Source organism: Rosa chinensis, chromosome 4 (genome assembly GCF_002994745.2).
Source record: "Rosa chinensis cultivar Old Blush chromosome 4, RchiOBHm-V2, whole genome shotgun sequence".
In the NCBI taxonomy this organism is placed as follows: domain Eukaryota; kingdom Viridiplantae; phylum Streptophyta; class Magnoliopsida; order Rosales; family Rosaceae; genus Rosa; species Rosa chinensis.
Genome location: NC_037091.1, coordinates 38,481,216 through 38,503,229, shown reverse-complemented (window position 1 = coordinate 38,503,229; position 22,014 = coordinate 38,481,216). Strand labels below are relative to the sequence as shown.

Here is a 22,014-nt window from a genome sequence, read left to right as displayed (position 1 = left end):
GTTTTTAGTCTGTAATTATGTTTGAATAAATAATTCCAGATTGCTCATCCACCTTGTCATTATTTTAAGTTCGATGTTTTAGTATTTAATCTATTTCTGCCTTATTCCTGTACTATTTTTAGGCTTAGACTTTCTATTTCTCAGAAAAAATTGACTCAGCTTAAGATAGAAACAAGCAGCAGTGATTCTGCATGTTAAAGTAACCGTTAGGTGAAAAACTTGGGCATGTTGAAGGCTAGTTTTGTTTTTCTCAAAAGTGTGAATAGTTTTTTTTAGGAAAAAGCAAGGGTTAAACCCAAAAGTCAGCATATGACATATTAGGCACTAGTTTAGAAAAGACTAGCCCTATAGGTCTTTTCCTCTAAGATTTGTGTAAATGGGCACAATACAAACTTGTTGGTGCAAATGGACACAATAAATGTGATTTTTGGGTAAACATGAATTAACCCATAACAAAATATATAGCTAGGTGGTTGCACCAGCATTCCAGCAACAGTCCAAACATAACAGTTGTCTAGCATAAGTTTAGGACCACAACTGATGAACTGAAGGTACAAAATGAAAATGGGTCGGTTACAGAATACAAAGAAGATGGGCTAGCAGTAATTTGCAGTAAGAAGGTAAGTTATTGTTGAGGACACCCTCAACACCTAGTGTCAAAAGTCATTTTGGCTTTCCCAATTCAAATGTAGCATCTCCAATCCACTAGAAACTGTAGTCAAATTGATCCTTGAGGCATTTGCTTAGTTAAAATGGCTAAGCTTTGTAGAACGAAAACCAAAATAACTTTGGTGGGAGAGGAGGTGGACCCTATTGTTCATTGAGATAATTCTAAAATGACTATAACTTTTGACCAAATGAGGTTGAAGATGTAAAATCTGAATGAATAGTAATGACACTAGAAGTGTCAAATTCATGAAAGGGTTGAAGATGCCCCTGGATTTCTTAGTCGAACGCTGCATATGAATTGCTTCCCAGAGAGTGAGGGTGATCTCTGCCACTTTAGCTGAGAGCTTGAGAGAGTCCCACGATGCCTTTGAAGGCGAGGATGTTCTCTACAATTGTCTCTGTAAGAGCCCCAGCGCTTCTCTACAAATGTAAGCCTCCTTTCCATTCTCTTTTTGGGTCTGTCAGAACCCAGTGTCGCTCTTCTTTTGCTGTCAATCATTCTCACATTGACGCCACTAATTTTGAGGAATTGGTAGACATTCGTTATAAATCTGGTTGTCTTAGGTTAGATGAAGCATTGGGTTACTTCAATTCCATGATTCAAATGAAACCCATCCCCTCCATCAGGGCTTTTAATGGTTTGTTGGGGGTACTCTCCAAGATGAAGCATTACTCCACTGTTGTTTCTATGTGTAAGCAGCTGATGAGTACTGCTCACTTCCAACCTGATGTTTGTACAATAAGTATTATCATTAATTGCTTGTGCCGTCTGAATCGGGTGGACTTGGGTTTCTCTGCTTTAGGAATTGCTCTTAAACATGGTTTTCAACTTGGTGGTTATTCTCTGAATCCTTTGCTTCACGGGCTTTGCAAGAATAGCTGTCTTGCTGAAGCAGTGAAGCTGGTCCAGAAAATGGAAGATAAGGGATACACATGTGATGTATTCACTTATGGTATCGTAATTAATGGGTTATGCAAAGCTGGGAAGACTACTAATGCAATCAAGATACTTGAGCAGATGTATGGTAATGGAAGGTTTAAGCCGAATTCGGATTGCTACAATCCAATCATTGACAGCCTTTGTAAAGAAAGAAATATCAAGCAGGCCTTGACCCTATTTGAAGATATGATCAGCAGAAGTGTAGTACCGGATGCCTACACTTATAATTCATTAATTCGTGGATTATGCAATATGGGTGATTGGGATAAAGTTCTCGATCTGTTCGAAACAATGAAGGATCAAGGAATTGCCCCCGATGTTGTCACCTTCAACACCCTAATATACGGACTTTGCCAATCAGGGAAGTGGGAAAAGGCCCAAAGATTCTTGTCTTGCATGGTTGAGAGTGGAATTTCACCAGATGTGTATACCTACAATGCCCTAATCAGCAGTCATTGCAAGTCTGGTCAATGGGAAAAGGCTGTACAGTTATTTAAAAGTATGATTGAATGTGGAATCTTGCCCAATATTGTTACATTCAATGCTGTGTTGGATGCTTTATGCAAGGGAGGAAAAACAACAGAGGCACTTAATCTTGTGGAACAAATGATCCATAGAGGTGTAAAACCTGATCTTGTCACCTACAATTCATTACTTCATGGATTGTGCCTTTCTGGCCAATGGAGAGGGGCAACAAGCTTGCTTAATAGAATGAAGGATGAAGAAGTCCCACCAGATGTTGTAACCTTTAACTCTGTAATAGATGCTCTTTGCAAGAAGGGAAGGACCAAGGACGCCCTCACTGTTTTGCAGGTAATGACTCAAAGAGATCTAAATCCTGACCATATCACTTACAGCTGTCTAATTTATGGCATGTGCAATACATCACAATGGGGTGAAGCGACAAGGTTGTTTGATGAAATGGTAGGGCTGGGCATCTTGCCCAATATATTAACTTTGACAGACCTGTTTGATGCTCTCTCCAAAGAAGGGATGACAGAAGAGGCTCGCAAAGCATTTGAAGAAAGATTTCAATATGGTATGGAGGTTAGCAAGATCTCATTCAACATGCTACTTCATGATTATTGTTTGCATGGAAAAATTGACAAGGCAGAGAAGGTCTTTAGTTTTATGGTGTTGAAGGGTCATATTCCTGATATGGCTTCCTATACAACCTTGGTCAATAGCTATATAAAAGTTAACAGAATACATGAAGCTTTGAGGCTTGTTAAGGAAATGATCCAAAAGGGATTGATGCCTGATCTGCAAACGCTGAAAACTTTGAGAAGTTTCAGTCCTAAAAGACATGCTGCATCTGCAGAGTGAATCTATGAGATAATTAAAAAGGTCAGGCAATAAGTTTATTGTTCATTGTATTAGTCGAGAGTTGCTAAAGTTTTTCCTTCTGTATTTGTAAGGAATGATTTTGTAACGATCACGCAAATAAAAGAATTGACTAGAAGTTTTTGCTCATTTTGCTAAACACAAGATTTAGGTTATGGCTTGGGATTTGATCTCACAGTAATGTAATTGTCCAGCCATGGCTAGTCACCTCCCCTTTTGAGATGGTAATTAAAACTCTGCGTATTTGTTGTTCTCAGCTTTTATATGCTAATTTGTTATGTATATGGAAAGCAACTACACTTGCCTTTTATGTTCGTTCTCAAAGTTTTTTTTGTGTGGAGATGTTGGGACCTGTACATGTGTTGATGTGGAAGGATTTTTTATTTTGTTTTAGAAGTATAGCGCATCAGATAGTGATATTATGTTTAATTCACCGAGTGTAATTTACCTCCTGTGTTTTTCTTTAGCTAGGCACTCAAATCAAGTACATGCTCGAGCATCATAGACTAACTTCTTATCAAATTTGAGGAGAGAATCAATAGATTCCTTTATGGAGCGATTCATCCTTTTTGCATCGATTGTGTGTTTGTGTTTCTTTGTCAATTTGTTAATTTGGTGGGCAACTCTAACAGGAGCACATCTATGGATCTACCCCACAAATAAGTTGAAATTTTGGATTGGATTTGTGATATGTATTTGCCAGGTCAGTGAACTGGGTTCCCTATATTGGATTTGTGGACCGCGTCTTTGTATTTATATTTTGTATAATTTCAGAAGAGGTTAATTGCCTTGAGGTTTCTGTCCGAAGTTCAGACAGTGGTTCTTTCGGAGGTACAAATTTATACGTGAGATAATAGGTAATTTGTCTCTATGTTTCTGTATAGGGCATAGGGTAAGTATTTGGTTCTTAAGGGGGTTGGATAGTCTTACAACTTACTGTTTTCCTTGTTGTGTAGTGTGCTACTATGAGGTGGTTTACCTGATTCATGAGAAGCATGCGAAACAGGTGGGGTGTGTAAAGGAGAAAATTGAAGGTTAGGCTTGCTCTTCTACTCTGTTAGTATTGTTTACATCATTATTGTGTAGTATGAAATTATTGTTAGTATTGTTTACATCGTTACTGCTCTGTTAGGAGAAAATGATGCCGGTAGGACTGTATAGTTTGTTCTTGCTTGTGTTGTGTTTTGTTTTGACTAGTTTATTTACACAACAGAGGTTCATGATAGTGGATTCTCAACCATTGTTTTGTTTTTGATTTTGTTGAGAGAACTTTGGTTCAGCTAATTAATTGATACTCTTTGTTTGTGATGCTTAGGAGTGTAGGAATGAAAGGAGCAATCTAAATTAGCATGCGAAGGAGCAATCTAAATTAGCTGCAGTGAAGGAGAAATGTAGGACAAACCGGATATGAAGTCTTGGCAAAGGCTCACCTTCTTTTATGTTTCTAGTGAATTAGTTCTAGATATTTATGAACTGTTATAGATTTAGAACTTTTGTCTCATTTCCACATTTTATGAATAGAAATAGAGTTTCTATTGGGACCTCCAAATCTGCTCACTTGACCTCACTCTATTATGAATTATTAAATGACATATATAATCTACTATAAAATGACTATTAAGGACAATAATTATACCAAAAAAATATTACATTTATTTTATGTAGACTTTCCAATTCAATAATATTAGATTGTATTCCTTATCTATTTTCATTTTCCAATTTCACTACATACTCATTAAAACATTCATATATATTTAATAAGAATTAAATATATAAAAATGTATTAAGATCATGTGACATAAAAATGTATGATATAAATGTTGAACGCATATTGGTGAGGGAAAGCAAAATAATTCCTCTTATGATTTATGACTTAAATCTAAGTCAATCCATTATATTTGTAAAAAATAAAAAATAAATAAAATATTTAAATAATTAATCATGTGGTACAAAAAATACAGAAAAATAAACATTAAAAAAACGAATGATTTTTTTTTTTTGAATAAAAACAAATGATTTCTTCATTTTTTTTTTGCACAGCTAAAATAGAATTTTTAAATAATAGTTCATGGCATTTTCTTATTGATTAGACATTAATTTTTGAAACTCAAGTTTGATTAAGAAATGTATATTTAGTTAAGATTTATCGAGTGATTAAATCATTGAAATGACTAAATTTTTTATTTTAAAGATAATAATTTGTTTGCAAATTATATGAGTGAGATTATTTGAGAAAGTTTAGACTATTTAGTGAGGTTTAGTGAGTAAATTTAGTATTTGAAAATTTGATAAGAGGTGTAAAAAGCATAAAGGTCAAATGAGCAAATTTGGATGTTCCAATAGAAAAACTCATAGAAATACTTGGGATGTTGTTATGCACTTTAAGCATCAATATTAATGAAAATTGTTTTCCTTACAATATATATATTTTTTTTTGGGGGTCTGGATGGCTTACAATATGTATGCTCATTTTGATGTTTTTCATGAAGAACTAATGTATGAAAAGGAAAGCAAATCATTTTTGACTTTGAAATTAAAGCAAAAGAAACAAAAACAAAACAATGCAGTCGCGGCAAGACTAGTCGTGTTCAGCTCGATGGTGTCGGAGGGGTTGCGGTCGTGTTAGTGGATTCGGGCTAAGAGGCTTCGATTGGATTGCTCTGATCTGGGCTTCTAGGTCGTAGTCCGTAGTGCAGCGGCTTGAATTCCGGCCGGCGTAGGGTCGATCCGTTGTAGGTCGTTGGTCGATCGATTCTGGTTTCTAGATTGTTCTTGGCAGATCGATCACTGGTCGTTGGTGGTCGAGGAAGCGGCGTGGTTCAAGTCAGGGAGGCAAGGCGGCGAGTCCGGCGAATTGCTGCTCTCAATCCGATGTTGTGGTCCAAAGGGTTGCCGCCGGAGGACATGACGGCGGCGAAGGCAAAGGAGCAGTGCGGTGAGGCTCCTCCTCTGTTTGCTTAGGCTTGGGCCTGGGCTCAATCTTGGGTTGGTGGGGTAGGGGAGCTTTCCTGCTAGGCAAGATTTGATTTGGGTTCGGGCCTACAAGCTTGGGCTCAGGTCAAGGCAATCTGGGCCCTAATGTATTAGCGTATTGAGAGTTGGATTAACTTCTGTAAGTCTTCTATGACGTTTCTAGTGTATTGCTTGTACCACAATTGCATGATTGGCAAGTGCGGACTAGTTGAATGATTTCTTTTCCATAGGAGGCGAGGTTTTTCCATTCTTGTATAGGCTCGCTTAAATGTGAGTACCACAGTGATCTTTAAAGGTTTGTTTTAGGTTAGGTAGGTTACTTCAAATTTTCTTGCCGGATTTCTTATGTAAGTTTTGGTAAACTTCAATTATTTTGCTGTTGATTTAATGAATTCAACTTCTATTTAAAGAAAAAAAAAATCTTACGAAATAATAACAGACTCTTCAAAAAAATAATAATAATAATAACTGATGTCACAGAAGAATAAGTACATCGGTTATATAAGAATTGTCTATATCATATACAAGGAAGTAAAGCTATTCCTTATGCTAAGACAATGTCATAATTAAAAAATAAATCAATTCCACATTAAGAAACTGATGTTAAAACTCAAATTATACATTGGTTGCATATAAAAGCTACACTTAGCGTCATTCTTAACATCGGCTAATAATAGATGTCTAAATTTTTTATCTTTCTTTACACCCATAAAAACGATGTTCGGTAGCTTTATTCTAAGGGTTCTTGACCAAAAGCCCCAAAATGAGCCAAAGTTATCCCACTTACTTCAGCAACAGATTTTTATTCCCACTAATCCAATTTGAATTGAAATAACAATTTTACCCTTAGTCTAATTAATGCTCTCTCTCTCTCTCTCTCTCTCTCTCTCTCTCTCTCTCTCTCTCTCTCTCTCTCTCTCTCTCTCTCTCTCTCTCTCTCTCTCTCACACACACACACACACACAGAGGCTCCGAACCAGTGCACGACCTTCAGCTCCGTTCTCTGGTCTAGATGGCCGGCGGCGAGGACGATGATGATGTCGATGGCTGTGATTCTCGGTGAAGGTGTAGATCCGGCGCCATCGATCGTCACCGACGTTGGTGGATCGGCAGTCACGTGACTTGAACACGATGGAGGCAGCGGCGGTTTCGCCTGCCATGTCAGATCCCGGGTTGTTCTGGTCGATTTTGTACATCGTGCGACGCGTGTCCATGTCTTCCGGCCTCTCCCAGCAGTTGTGGTCGGAGCAGGGTCGCCAACCTGGATGAAGACGACGCCGTGAATCTCTCAACCCCATTCAATTCTTGTGGCAGAGGAGAAAGATGATTGGGTGCCCAGAGCTTTTCTCTGGGTGCCCAAATCAATTTTTGGTATTTTTTTTTTTGGTTAAATGGGGGCAGAACTGCAGAAGGCCCAGAATGGAAGAAAAAATGAAAGAAAGAAAAAAAGTTCTATTGGGGCAATAGAAGTGTGTTAAAAGTATATTGGGGGGCAATAAGCGCATATTGGGGGGCAATAGACATTTTTAAATTGATATAATCTCTTCGTTTTTTTCTTTAAACAAAGTTTTATTTGTCTAAATTTAGGGAAATTAGTTCATATTCTGGCAACCGAAAGTTCTATTGGGGGACAATAGACATATATTGAGGGGTAATAGACGTTTATTGGAGGGCAATACATGGCTGATAGACGTCTATTAGGGGACAATAGACTATTGGGGCAATAGACATCTATTGGGGGGCAATAGGCCTCTATTGCCCCTTTATTGGGGGCAATAGATGTCTATTGGGGGCAATAAACATTTCCGGTGAGGTTTTCAGAAAAATCCGGTGGGCTGCGGTCGGTGACCGGAATCCGGCGAAGTCTCCTATGATTTCTCTCTCTCTAAGTAACAAAGGAGTGAGGGTAAAATTGTATTAAAAAAATAAAAAACAAAAAAAAATCTTAATGGGGTGTGGCCGTGTGGGAATTTTTTTTTTAGAAATAAGGTAAATGGACAAAAACTCTTATTCTAATAGTGCAAGAAAATAAAACATAACACCTAGCCCAACCCTTGTCAATATCCAAGAATCCAACAAACCATTCAAACCCCCATGAAGCCGAAGCAATGCTCTAAAGCTGGAGCCCAGTTTGGGACCAAGCCTGAGCACTTGCCGAACCAAGAGTAAGACTAAGATAACAATACCACATCCCGGTGCACGTTGAGACCTTCAAAGGATATTGAGCCAGAGCCACCACCCGCAGTTGAATGCCTTGACAAATTTTTTTTTTTCTTTCTCAAAATCATTATAAATTTTTTTTATATAAAAGTATCTCTTTTTATTTTATTTTATACAAAAATTTGTATAATATGTGAGCATAAATTAATAAATAAATAAAGTCCAAGGAAATATAAAATCACTTTTTGTCATAGTATTATTTGGTCTAGTGGCATAGTCTCTCATTCGTACATGGTAAATTGTGAATTTGACTCATAAAAAACTAATTATAGTATTTAAGTTGTTTATCTGATTAAAAAAAAAAAACCACCTTTTGTAACCTTGTTATTCTCCGTAACTTCAGTACCCCACTTCCACACCGCCTGGTGCATATGTATTGCTGGCTCAGAGGGTGAGGATGTTCCAGGACTCACTTCCAAGAGATGAGCCTTTTTAAAGAAAGACGAATAGATGAGGTCTTGACCCTATTTCAGGAGATGAGCAATGCTGGGGAAACTACTAATGGATTATGCAACATGGGTTATTGGGATAGTGTACTCACGTACTCTGTTTGAAACAATGAAGGATCGAGGAACCACCCCAAATGCTGTCACCTTCAACACCCTAATATATAGACTTTGCCGATCAGGCAAGTGGGAAAATGCCCGGAAATTCTTGTCTTGCATGGTTGATAGTGGAATTTCCCCAAATGCATATACCTACAATGCCCTAATCAGCAGTAAATGAAAGGAAGGAAAAGTCAAAGAAGCACTCTCTCTGTTTGAATACATGACAATGAAAGGCATAAAGCCTAGTGTTGCCACTTTCAATTACTGAAGTGGTGAGCAAATTTGAATCCGAATTTCTTATTTACAAATGTTCCTTAAGTCTAAGCAGACATACTTCAATATCAACCAATTATTTATTTTGGTATGGTTGCTGTTACTGATGCATGCAAATACATAAATCTGTGTTGATATGATTTCATTTCATAAGCTTTATGATATGCTCCATGTTATATGAGATGAGTTCAAATAGGAATGATTAATTCCAAATAGAAAACAAATTGAACTTGTAATTTTTTTCCTTTTAATTTAATTGACCTCACCAGACATGTTGCCTCTAAGAAAAGGAGTGATGAACTTACCCTTAACGAAACACAGGATTTAGAAATTTGGGACTGGGGGGGGGGGGGGGGGGGGATAGGGGGATAAATATCAAGGAGCATGAGCTACCAGAAAACTAAAATATACAGAGAACTGTTGTGGAAATGAACCTTTATTTTTCCTTTATTACTATAGACATAAATGGAACTACAGCAAAAAATTCCTTTATAGATATATACAAATCAATATTTCCAGCTACAGGTTGTTATAGGAAGCCAGAACTTTATGGTTCATGGAGTTGCTCAACACCACCTGGTATGACTGTTCGGCCAAATCGCTGTTTATTCTTATTTACACCTTCAAATCGACTAATTAGCCTAGTGCCAACATCTATGCATGCACTTAACCCCTGAGAATCAGATCAAACCAGGCTACTTGTTAGCCATATTGTTAGTTGCAAATGCTGACCACTCCATTCTTTACAGCAGCTGCTCGACTTATTCAGAGCTGAGAAAAACCAAAGGTTGGTAGTGACCTGCATCTCGCCTCAACAGCCAACGTCTTAACAATACCCCGGCATGGGTCATCTCCAAATACAAGATTTGATACTCTGACTGAACAGCTATTCTTTCCCAGGCAAGCCTGCAGAAGGGAAATATTAGAAAGTAGGATTATCAGTGAACGCATGAGGTGAAACTTGTAAGTACTACTAGAGGCTAGGGCAACGCCCACTGTGAAGCAGATGCCATGTTTCTACATATTATTGTCAATCATTTTTCTGACAAATACCGGGAAGGATCAATAACCACATTACCTCAGAAACTATGGAGAAAGAATTCGAAGCATGGCAATTCCCTTGAGAAAACTTCTGGCAACGACCTTGAGGACTTCCATAGCTAGCAAATTCTATGGAAGATATTATAAACCCGTCTTGACATTGCAAGTGAATTTCTGGTGTCCGATCATTTATTCTGCCTTTTTCATCAATAAAACTTGGACTGAACCACTTCTGGACAGGTGGGTAGTGAGATTCTGACACTTGAGCACAGATGGTTCCAACTGCACGCGAGTTGATTGAAATCTCAAATGGATTCCCTCCAATTTCCTCAAAGATAACAAGTAAATTACTTGAAGCCTGCAACCATGACCGTGGAATATGGTACCTGGAGAATGCCAATACAGGCAATATTAGGCAACTGCACTCAATTCCTATTTGATTTCAAGTACAAATTATGAGGGTAGATTCTTAAAGCAAAGTGAAATATTTGACCGCATGACTTGCAACCAATGCTTAACAGCGATGTACATTTCTTCAGGCTAAAACTACAATTGTTTCTGCAGTTTATGTAGACAGAAACATACCAGGTTTGAGTAGGCTTCCCACAATTTGTTGTGCACTTATCGGAGTTGTATGCCCCTCGATAATCACAGATTTCTTGGCATCCATCTTTTGGAGCAACAAGTGTCCAATACCTTCCTATATGGTGGCCATTGACCCAAGCCTGGCCCTTTCCCATGCTTCCTAAATTTAGAGCCACTGGATCTGTGCCAGCAGGGCTATCAAAGTATGTCTGCTTAGACATAAGGAACATTTGTAAATAAATAGCATTATATGAAACAGACGAGTGATGATATAGGAGAGCAGTACTAGACAAGAGAAACACAAATCTAAGAGACAAAATATGCCAGTAATTCCAGTTTCCAACAATCATCTAATATACACTGAGAATTGACAAATCACTGTGAACCCACATTTTTCCGTTTCTCCCTTAGTCATACATAAAACATCTTCAGCTTCTATGCAACTCTCTGTGTTCAACTGGTTCTCTTACAAATAATACTTTAACTGCACTTTAATACATTAATTATACTTTTCCGACGTACTACAGGCTTAATTAGTATTAAATCAAACTATAATATTGTTATAATGTGCTTCACCAGGAACAAGAAACTTATCACACATAAATGAACACAAGTCGTATTACAGCAAAACAACGATCAGGAAGTGATGCACTCAAAGATAAGACAAGATCAGTCAATCTATCATTATAAATGAAAAGGAAATTACCCCAACAAACAACAAAAAGATTGGCAAAGGACGGTTATAGATGCTTAGCATAATAATTATCAAAATTGAACTTTTCTGAGAAAATTTTACCTTGTACCAGGTAAAAGTGGATGGATCAGCATCTAGTGACAACTCAGCCCAACCTGCCTTCTCATTTTCTTCTACGGTGTATATTTTGAAAAACTCTCCTTTAAGCCCAACCTAGGATAATCAATGAAATTAGTATCATCTGAAAAATTTTTGCTCTTGAGAGATAACATACTATGAAAAGATCAAGGTAATAAGTTTCATAGCCATGCTATTTAAAGAATGTTATAATTCTAAATCGTCATCCAATTTCATTTTGGAAGCAGTGACTAAAGTGTTCAGCAAAATATAACAATTTATTGAAGCAAAATATATCAATTACATAATAATTTTGGTCCTCTCAAAAAAAAAAAAAAAATAAGAGAGACTAATTTTTGTGAAGACATACAAACACACTATTTCCATTGAAAAGTGCTCATATATAATAAAAACAATAGGTTAGGAAAGATGATAAGAGACAATAGAATACAAATCCACTCCGAGACCTCCAAATTTGGCATATACACCTCCCAAAATTCTTGGAATTAATTAAATCCCATTTTATCCTTGTGCAAATAGAACCTCCCTTTATGGGTAAATTAAGTCAAAAGTGAGCAGGAGCTATACTTTGTAATTCTTATGCATACCTGGTAAGTCCATAACGATGTTGAGAGGTCGATATCCCCATTTTTAAACCCAGTCAGTTTGACATGTCCTCTAAATCCTGCCCCATCTTTCTCAAGGAAAGCACCATAGTTCTGTATAATCATTTGCAAACAATATGACATTGAGGAGAGTCAGTAAAACCATTCGTTGAGGTATAGTCATCTAACAATAAAACCAAATCAGCTTGAAGGCAAGGGAGATATGATCAAAGTTGGCTGAATGAGAGGCAATGCTGTCATTGAATATAAGCAAGCAAGAAAAGTGATGAATTTGCACTTAATTTTCACATTTTCTCAATAAAAAAGAAGAAACATAAAAATTCAAAGCCAATATATGTAAAACATACAGCATATGTGTGCAAATCGAAGGCAACTTTGTTTTGACAGAAAACAGAAGAAGATAAATCATATCAATAAGAGAAGGAAAGAAGACGTGTTGTCTATTGTAGATCGAAGGAGCCCACAACCTACAATAGACAGAAGCGCGTATCTGAAAATGACAAAACAGTAAGGGGATGGAAAATATAAGGCCTACTTAAAGACCTCTCTAAAAAGATGAACAGACACGCAGAAACTCTCCAACTTCTACAGTTTTGAACATAACTATATTGTTTTACCTGCAAGCCAACTGTCTGAGTTAACAGCAACAAGTCATTATATCCCTTGACAAACCTAACAGGCTGCACTACCTTGACCCAATGACCGATCACACTGCCTTCAATGTAGAAAAGGATGCAATCATATGTAGAGAAAATAATAGTAATTAATAATTGCAGATCATATAAATGAAAATTCATATATTTAATACATATATAAGCACAGGATAATTAGCACCTGCTCTGGCTACATAACATTGCAAAAGTCATATACCATGATGTTGCTTATAATTAAGAAACTCCCAGCAGAAAATATGAGAACCATATTGATCTTCTTCACCAATGGCTAAAAGCCTAAAACTACTCATGAGATGATGCATCATAACTATATTCAAAACATCCATCACCTGTAAGCTGGCCATTAACAAATACACGCAACACATCTCGCATGCTATCGATTGTAATTGCTGGACTAATATTGCTTTCCTCCCAAAAAGAGATATCCTCATCTGAAACAAATATTCTACATAGCACAAGGGCATTATTTAGGTATTGAAAAACATAAATATAGAAATTGACAAGAGTTGAACAAAGAACAGTGAGGTCATTAAACCTTCACGATGACCATCACATACTAGAAATTCAAAATACTGAATTTAGACTAGTGCACTATGTTACATAGGGTTCAACTCAGACAATTGGAAGTATAATATTAGTTACAACTTACAAATGACTACTGCAACTAAATAGTATAGAAACGATTAATGAACGAAATAGTAGATTAGAAAGGTAAAATCCCTAATGAATAGGTGGCTATAGAGTTTCTGTTCATCCCAGTATCTCTGCATTCCGTGATAGCTTCGTATTGTTTCCTACTAAGCTTATAGTGTTAATAAAACAATTGAACTGAACACAAGTAGTGACTCTCAAGAGATAAGAAGTCACAAAAATTAACGCAGAAGTCTCATGTTTTTATCCCAAATTATGACTCCACATCCGTTGGTCTCAAGTCTCAACTGAACAAGGACTTGAACTTTTTGAAAACTAGACAACCGACTACAGATAAGATGTTTATGCCGTACTAAACTTGGTCTATTTTTTTTATAGGAAATAAATAGATCATTCTCATCTAACAATCTCATACAATTGGAACTTCTTCAATTATAAAGATGTACCTGGTTATATGCCACAGGTAATCAGAATGGTCCTTTGTCACATTTAAATGCTCCAATATTCCTCGGACTGTAAAATTATTCTCACTCCAAATACCAATTGGCTCTTCTAAAGTCATCCAGGGTTTCATGGTATACAAATTTTTGTTCTCGGAAATAACTGGAAGAGGCAAATCAGAGTTTACTCTTTTTATGGAAGTTTGCGCCCCAACCTGCTCTCATTCATGGAGAAGAAAAACAAAAATTAAAAGACTCAGAAAAACACTAGGATGGTAAAAAAACTAAAATTCTTCACATTTGCACAAATAAAAAAAACAGATAAAACCCACTTAAGAGTTAATTTTATATGCGAGTAAAACTAAACCTCCCAGTTAATTTTATATGTGAGTAAAACTAAACCTCCCAGTTTGCTAATCAGAAAATTAAAAACTGTCACAATAAAAATTTCTTCCATATACAGCTGAAACACCCAGATTCTAAGGAGTTTCAGGACTCATCCCAGTATGAGATGTTTCGCCCAAAAAAAAAAAATCACATTGACATTAATGAATGCTTGCAATCATTATTAAGTTCTGCTGGGTTTCCCATTGAAAGAACAAACAAGACATCACTAAACTTTCTGCAATTTCAGAAATACCAACCTACTACAGATTCAGCACTAAAATGATTGAAGCAAAATAGCTTCCCTTGAGAAAAAACAGAGGGAACCCAATGATATTTTAATAAAGACTACACAATCGCTATTAATTACAAATACATGAATTTTTTTCTTTTTTCTTTTTTCTTTTTATAAACGTTAATAGCTTAAATCCACTGCGCAACCCAAGCACGAAATTGCGGGGTGGGGAGCCTCCCGCTGAACCCTAGAATCTTTAGGAGGCAGGGAACTCTAGCAAATAGGTAAATAGGTACCTTGAGCCTTGAGGGATTCAAACCCCAAAGGCCCAGAGCACATGGGAGCAAACCATGGTATACAGTGCTGGTAAATATATAAGACTTGTGGAAGAACATGAAAATCCCAGTTTGAGACAAAAATGCAGAGCCAATTATGAAAGCTTTAGAAGAATTTTACACAATAGCAATGGAAATGTAGAGTAGTTAGTTACATAAGGATGAAGTGCAGTTAATTATTTATGTTTTTGTTTGGAGTTTTTATATCTAAGAACCATAGGGCTAAAACTAAGAATAAAAACCAAAGAGTGTAGCCTCAAAATAATAGGATTATTTTGTACAGGGGGTCATAAACTATCACATAATAAAAGCAGATGATACAAGTCATGTTGCACTGATATTAGGCTACGAAGTGCTTAACATTCTGCTTATCAATAAGCAAATCATCAAATAATATAACCATACCTTGGCAGTGTTGAACACAACGTTCCTACAGTCTGGCAATATACTGACTGACCATGGTGGCAGATTATATGTTTGACCTAGGAATGTTACAGAAGCTGATCTATGTTCATCAATGTTTGCGAGGAATGCAGAACACTGGCTTTGACTTCTACCAAACCAAGTAAAGTTTAAGCCTTTAGTGTGAACTGTTGAACCGTATACATGTGCCTGAAAATAGTTGTGCAAAATAGAAATTATTTAAGAGGTAGAAACAAAACTTGAAGTGACCAGTAGAGAATTGATTCAAACTAATATTAGTCACAACCATGGTCAGCTGTAGTGGTTGAGAGACATGTATAAAAAGTTGTCAGAAAAAAAGAACATTACTACAGGTGGCAAGTCACAGTGACTCCCACTTAAATGAAGATACAAATAGTTACTACCTCACGTTTTCAAAGAGAAAATAATGTTGAGTAGCAAATATAAAAGTGTAGCAAAATTAATACATAACTAAAAGGTTTTGGCTCAAACCTCCTGTTTTGGTCCCAATTTAATGTAATCCGGTGAATCAGCAGCAACAAGAGCAGGCTCACACAGCTTTATAGCAGCATGTAGATCCTTCAGATGTCCCCATTTAGGTTCACTCAGCAGTCCTAGTTAAAAAACCATTGAATCCACTGATTAAACATCACTAATGGCCTGAACTGTGTTAACTTTTCATCATAATATATCTGTAGGAAACTGTTATGACTCAATAAGAGGAGACATGGACATGAATAGATGGAAACTGAAGCAGCCAGATTAATACATGTTCTTTGAGGCTCAGCTTAAACTTACCATATTCATCAATTGGAGCATCATAATCATAACTGGTAATATAAAATGGCCCCCCAGAAGTCCGGCCAAAGTTCGTACCACCAAAATACTGCATCCAAGTAGCAGGCTTGTCAATATACTAAAATGGCTTGTCATTTGACATTGAACTGATATCAGTCTCAATTTCATTGGTTACTTTTACTTTTAATATATTCTAAACCCTATCTGGCTTGTACTAGAAGCTTGATTATTATCCCTGATGACTATTTATTCATAATCTATCAACTACAGGCTCCTAAACATGAACTGTGTTGGCTAACATATACAACATTTAACAAAAGTATGGAATCAACTATGGCCCCCGAGTAACCAGTACATTTCAGTCATAGAAAAGTAACTAAATCTCAAGTTTTACCCACAAAACCACTAAAGTAGATGTGAGATAGAGTTTCGCTTCAAAATTCATTATCTTGCACTTGATAGAAATATATTCTGCCACTCAAGTTTTATGAAGCAGAATCAGCAGTGTATATGGACTGTCTTTATACCATATAATAATTCTGAAAGCTCCCTCCACGTTGGAAAAAGCGTGCTACTGCAAATGCAAGATCTTCAACAGGCCTGTGAGGCAATCTTCCACCCCATGATGCATACCTTTAAAAAGTCAAGATAAAAGGTTAGTACCATTTCAACACACATTATGAAAAACCCGGATTTGATCCTGGACTCATAAAGTGTCCTGGCCAAGAAAAAGATAATGATCCTTTGAATAATGTTGTTTTGGCTCCTTTATGGATTGTTTGATTGGAAGAGTAAGAGATTCTTTGAGGGCACGGGGATGATAGCAGAGTTTCTCTGGGATAGATGTAGAATTAAGTTTTAGCTTTTCTTTGAGATGCATTTAGCATATTGAAGACATTCCATGACATGTGCTTGTTCTAGATCTGTGGAAACTAGTCATCGAATACAATATGATTTTTTTTTTTTTTTCCGGTTTTAAGTCACTGACCTAAAATTTGAAAGAAAACTTTGCAGGGCTGTGTAATGGAAAATGAGTATAAGTAGCATGAATGGAGTGAAACAAAACGATTTTTGAAAATTTAGTTAGAGAAGATGGAGGGGTTGTTGGATACAAGATCACTCTAGCCGTTAGGATCATGTAGGCTTAATTTCCTAAAAATAGGACATATACCACTTTTCCTTATTCATGAAGTCTGGAAGGTACTGAACTCTTGTGCATTCTTTTGTCAAAAAAAAAAAAAAAACTCTTTTGCATTCTCGTTTTTAGTCAGCTGTTTTGGGAAACTACTTTACCGTTGGAAAATGTATGATTTTTATAGTAATTCAATGGTCAGGGTTCTTGCTTGCATTCACTTGGACAGTGTGGCACTATGTTTATACCTTTAGTTATAGCACTTTAATAAAACTTTTCTGTTAATTAGAAGAAAAAATGCGAAATACAAAGATCTATATATCTTTGTTATAGCAGTTTATATCCATAAATAGAGAGATACAGAAGTCGGGACAGCTACATAAAGCATACCATCCATCCCAGTCTTCTGTCCAAAGAATTGGCTTATTATATGAATTTGACTTGTATCCATCACAGTAGTATCCATTGCATGCATCTATCTGTGACAACCAAAACATACATATATAAGTAAGACAGCGTAACTGCAATGTTACCATCTTAGGGTCTTCCACAAAATGGAAATGCATTTAACAAGTTATCCTAGCCACTGTTGCTAGTTGATTTTCAGTTTTTCACTAATTGCCTTATTGCATTTTATATTTATAAACATTTGTTACAGAAACTTATGTATGCCATTATTCATGCATGCTCGCATGACAAACACGGACACAAATACAAGTTAAAGGCCTTACAATACTTCCTGGAGCATCAACTTGCTTGCACATGACCCATGGGACCCCAGCACCGAGACCTAGAGCCATCTCAGCAGCCCACTTAACATATTCCTTCCCTCTCTGTCCATATGAGCTTTCCATATTTCCATATTCATTTTCAATCTGATAAGATTCATTGCAGCAGTGGAATACATGATTACAGATTGCAGACAACAAAAAGCTAATCTAAAGAAATACTCTATCTGCATTGAACCAAGGAGGTATTACTGGAGAAAGCTAAATATATAATACAGCAAGGGAATATGCTCATTGAGAATTATAGTGGGAGGATAGTGCCTTTACATGTATGAACCCAAACGTAGTTCTTTCTTTAAGTAAGAAACAAGAATTTTATTAGAAAAAAGAAAAGGAGAATAATTTCTTTCCAGAAAGGAAAGGGAGGGAGGGAGCCGGGGGGGGGGGGGGGGGGGAGAATACTAAGGAGTGAGAAAATAAGACATCGAAAATTTATAGCAATCGCATTCCTTCTATATTTCTACTTTAACTTACAACTACCACAGTCCAAACTAGGCGCTAAGATCTCATAAGCTAAATTAGTTGAAACTGTCAAACTATTTATGTGATGTGATGTTTCGATTGAAATTCAAAGTATGCTTACAACCTGTAGCATAATTACTGGACCACCTTGCCAACAAAACAGCTCTTCCTCTTGCATCAGATCCACCATCTTTTTAACAAACCGCTGCATCTCTTCCTGGAGAATAACAAACATACATCAAGATGACACAAACACCAATATAAAATACAACAGTAAGTTAAATAGTCAACAAAAGTCAATCATGATGCTACATAAACCCCAACAATACCAGAGAAAATTCAGTCACTTTGGTTTGACCACTATGACACCATAAAATATCTTCGCTTTGTCCCAAGCCAAAATAGACAGGAGAGCAACTACAAATCACTATGTTATCAGCTTCAAAAATACGACACCTTCAACCAGCCAAAGACACCAAGACCACCCAGTCAAACATGGGTACTTGCTGTAACTTAGCAAAAAAAAATCCAGAAGGATCACACTCCGGGGAATCCTTAGGACTGGACAAAGATGCCCACAGGAAGCAAAATATGATCCTGTACCAAATGACTCCAACTCTTCTTATCATACCTTCTTTGTTCCTTTCTCACCAGACCACCCATACAGCTGCCAAAACAATACAGCTTCGGTTTGGCAGCCCTATTCTTCAATACCCTCCCATAAAGAATTCATTGAAAATGAAGTAACAGTTCCTGGGGACCAATTTGTCTTGCCCGGGCTAGAATGTAAATTAAATTAGAGCAAAAATTAACATATGTACATAGACATATGGGAAAAAAATGTGATCCACTTTAACCACCAAAACCAAAAAAAAGAAAAAGAAAAAAACAAACAAACAAAGGGCAGAAAAGAACAGATGATTATTAAGGGATGGAAATAGAAATCTAGAAATAGCTCTAACAGTTAGTTCTTTTTCACATTATGTGGTTGGGTATAGGTTTTGATACACAGGATACGGCAAAATATTCAACTAAAATAAACAAGACAAGATATTGCAAAAGCACAAGAAATATACATATGTTGAGTATACATATGTTGAAGTACAGAAGCATTTTCTTGGGTGGATTGTACCTTAAAAGGTGCATTGTTTGTTCGGAATTCTATTCCAGGTATGTCCCGCAACCACACCGGGAAGCCACTGCAACATAGTCAGTCCTTATAAGATGAAATTTTTAAAGAACTATTATACCGGTAATCAAATTAATACATTAGACAAAGTTCTTATCTGCACTCAAAGTTAAGTAAAATTTTCATGCAAGTCTCCCAATTATGATGTTTCCACTGGATACTTCAGACATTTACTTAATACCCTCCAACTACAAGTATAGCACTCTATTTAGGTGTAAACCCAATGACAAGAAAAGAAATGTGTCCCAATAATCCTGGGATAAATAACTAATAAACCAACCACTACCATATGTTCAAAGAACCTAGATGACACTAAAAGTACAAAAAAAAAACTGTTGTATATCATGCAACACACAAATAGAGACATAGAGAAATTGCATAGTATTCCTCAAACAGACAGGAAAAGAGTTATTGTAAATAGGAAGAGAACTTGTATCAAACATAACAAGGAAGAAGTTGAGACCCAAAGTTCCACTCAGCGCAGACGTAAGGCCCTATGCGAAGATGGAGATAGAGTCCACTAGCTCCCACTAACTTCACAAACTTGACGATATCATATCTCCCTTCAAAATAGTACTGAACAAGTTGTACAGAACGAAACATCAATACTTCACCAAGAAAAAACAAAACAAATAAATTCAATTCAAGACATATCGCAATCGCCACCGGACTAGCTGAGGACAAAAACTCATGGCACACCTGTCCTCTCTGCGGCTCGTGGCCGCTCCAAAATGCATAGGTCTGGATCACATCCGCCCCGCCTTCCTTGCTCTTTGCAATCAAATCAGGCCACATCTGACATAAATGTTAAAATTATCAACAGCAGAAAATTAGAAACAATCCTGATTATTACAGAGACCTTAAGCAGTTAAGCCTAGCAACATTTTCCTCTAAGAAGCTACATTTTCAGAGAAACAAGACTGATTGATTGATTGATGTTATTCGATTTTTAGAAGCAGTTGATCAAATTGAGTTCAGGCTAGCAAAGAATAGTGTGCAGTGATTGTGCTTGAAATTGAGGTTGAAAAACGAGGGGAAGATGAGAAGAGAGAGTGTGTGGGGGGAATTGAGGTACCTGGGGAGTGGCGCGAGGGTAGTGGATGCCGGCGGAGATGAGCATGCGGCGGTTGCCATCGATGATGAGAGCGCGGTGGTCGTAGCTGACGTTGAACGGCTTGAAGAACGCAGCGGCAACCGCGGCGAAGTGGATAGTGAGGCAGAGAAGGAGGCATCGGAGCCGGAGCATAGTCACAGAGAGAGAGAGAGAGTGGGAAGTATCGGAGTGAGCAAAGAAAGAGGGGCGTGGAAATTGGTGATTTTTGGAGGGGGGATAGAGACGTTGTAGCTATCCGGTTGTTGGATGCGTCTGTTGCGCTTTTTAAATTTGACACTTCGCCTCCCACGTAATCTCCAACAGTCTTCAACTTTCAGTAAAATTTGACTAGTTTTTCAAGTAAAAAAAAAAAATTACCGTATATTAATGTACCAATACATCGAGAGTAGACTAGATTTGATACAGACATAGACTGCTCCATGCATAAGTAGAGTAGTAGACTAACTTGACTTGATCTCAAATTAGTCTATTTCTATATCGTGTAGACTATATAGCTAGTTTATCTCTATATTGAACTAATATAGATGATGTATCTGTATATTAATATACCGTAGACGAATTAAAAATAAAAATAGTTGTTTGGTTGTTGTTGAATAGCATTTCCGCATGTGTGTTTTTGAAAGAAACACCTCAAGTCTTACGTTATAGTAAGTAATCTCAAATGGAGACTATGTACTTATTACAATTTATATGGAGGTGTTCTCATGGTTTTATTCTTTGTAGGGAAGTATTATTTTTGAATAAGATTTACTCGATCAGTAATTTGTTGTTGGTGTTTAAAAACTTTAGAATCTCCCCTTCACTCAACTTCCAACTGTGATATCATTATTTAGAAAGAAATGGTATTCTTTATGTAGTTCAACCAACAAATATTATGAGATTATATGTAAAAGCTTGAATAATTAGTGTTTGACGTGTTATTTGACAGGCAACAAACTGTCGCTTTTGGTCACTAGTTGTAGTTTGTTGCTTCTGCGGGCATGCCGACGCCTTTTGGTGGTATAACTTCGCTGGAGCTTCGCTGATGCGTTTGCGTGTCTTGACCTCTTCTCCAAACTAGTACTGATCTGGAGTAGGATTAACTCCAGGCAAGGTTTTTATGCTTTCCTTGACTGCTTGACAAAAGACTTTTACTCCTTCAACAGGCCTGTAAGTTCATCAAAGACCACAGAAGGCCTAACCAACTATTGGCATCGCGTAGTCAATAGCAAATCGATACTAAACCACAGTGATTTAGCAGAGCTATTAATAGAATGAGAGATTTTTGAACTTGTCCCGAGTTCAGCGAAGAACTATGCCCAAGCTCAAGGGAAGCTTTGTCCACGCTTAAGGAGAACTATGCCAAGTTCTATCGTCTTA

General features: G+C 36.9%; 2 protein-coding genes across 6 annotated transcripts; one reads left to right on the top strand and one right to left on the bottom strand.

The window, feature by feature from the left end:
- The first annotated feature begins 912 nt into the window (after nucleotides 1–912).
- Nucleotides 913–4,529, top strand: LOC112200049 (pentatricopeptide repeat-containing protein At1g62720). 4 transcript variants are annotated; one of them, XR_005809200.1, is made up of 4 exons: nucleotides 913–2,956; nucleotides 3,586–3,810; nucleotides 3,910–3,987; nucleotides 4,269–4,529. XR_005809200.1 is itself a non-coding variant. In XM_024341049.2 (2 exons), exon 1 carries the CDS (start codon nucleotides 1,031–1,033, stop codon nucleotides 2,933–2,935), a length of 1,905 nt encoding a protein of 634 aa, XP_024196817.1. In that variant the 5' UTR covers nucleotides 913–1,030; the 3' UTR covers nucleotides 2,936–2,956; nucleotides 3,586–4,225. The 4 variants fall into 4 exon arrangements, 1 of the variants encoding a protein (XP_024196817.1); XR_005809199.1 differs by having other exon boundaries at nucleotides 3,586–3,987; nucleotides 4,277–4,529; XR_005809198.1 differs by having other exon boundaries at nucleotides 3,586–3,987.
- A 4,858-nt stretch (nucleotides 4,530–9,387) lies between these two features.
- On the bottom strand, nucleotides 9,388–20,887 carry LOC112196789 (beta-galactosidase 9). Of its 2 annotated transcripts, XM_024337228.2 has the most exons (19): nucleotides 20,617–20,887; nucleotides 20,241–20,336; nucleotides 20,005–20,117; nucleotides 19,485–19,551; nucleotides 18,477–18,569; nucleotides 17,834–17,977; nucleotides 17,493–17,581; nucleotides 16,498–16,603; nucleotides 15,971–16,058; nucleotides 15,665–15,786; nucleotides 15,155–15,361; nucleotides 13,802–14,010; nucleotides 13,034–13,149; nucleotides 12,648–12,745; nucleotides 12,013–12,123; nucleotides 11,390–11,500; nucleotides 10,594–10,802; nucleotides 10,046–10,394; nucleotides 9,391–9,873 (listed from the first exon to the last, which is right to left on the bottom strand). In XM_024337228.2, exons 1-19 carry the CDS (start codon nucleotides 20,785–20,787, stop codon nucleotides 9,733–9,735), a joined length of 2,640 nt encoding a protein of 879 aa, XP_024192996.1. In that variant the 5' UTR covers nucleotides 20,788–20,887; the 3' UTR covers nucleotides 9,391–9,732. The 2 variants fall into 2 exon arrangements, with proteins under 2 accessions (XP_024192997.1, XP_024192996.1); XM_024337229.1 differs by lacking the exon at nucleotides 20,005–20,117 and having other exon boundaries at nucleotides 9,388–9,873; nucleotides 20,617–20,758.
- Between the last annotated feature and the right edge of the window lie 1,127 nt (nucleotides 20,888–22,014).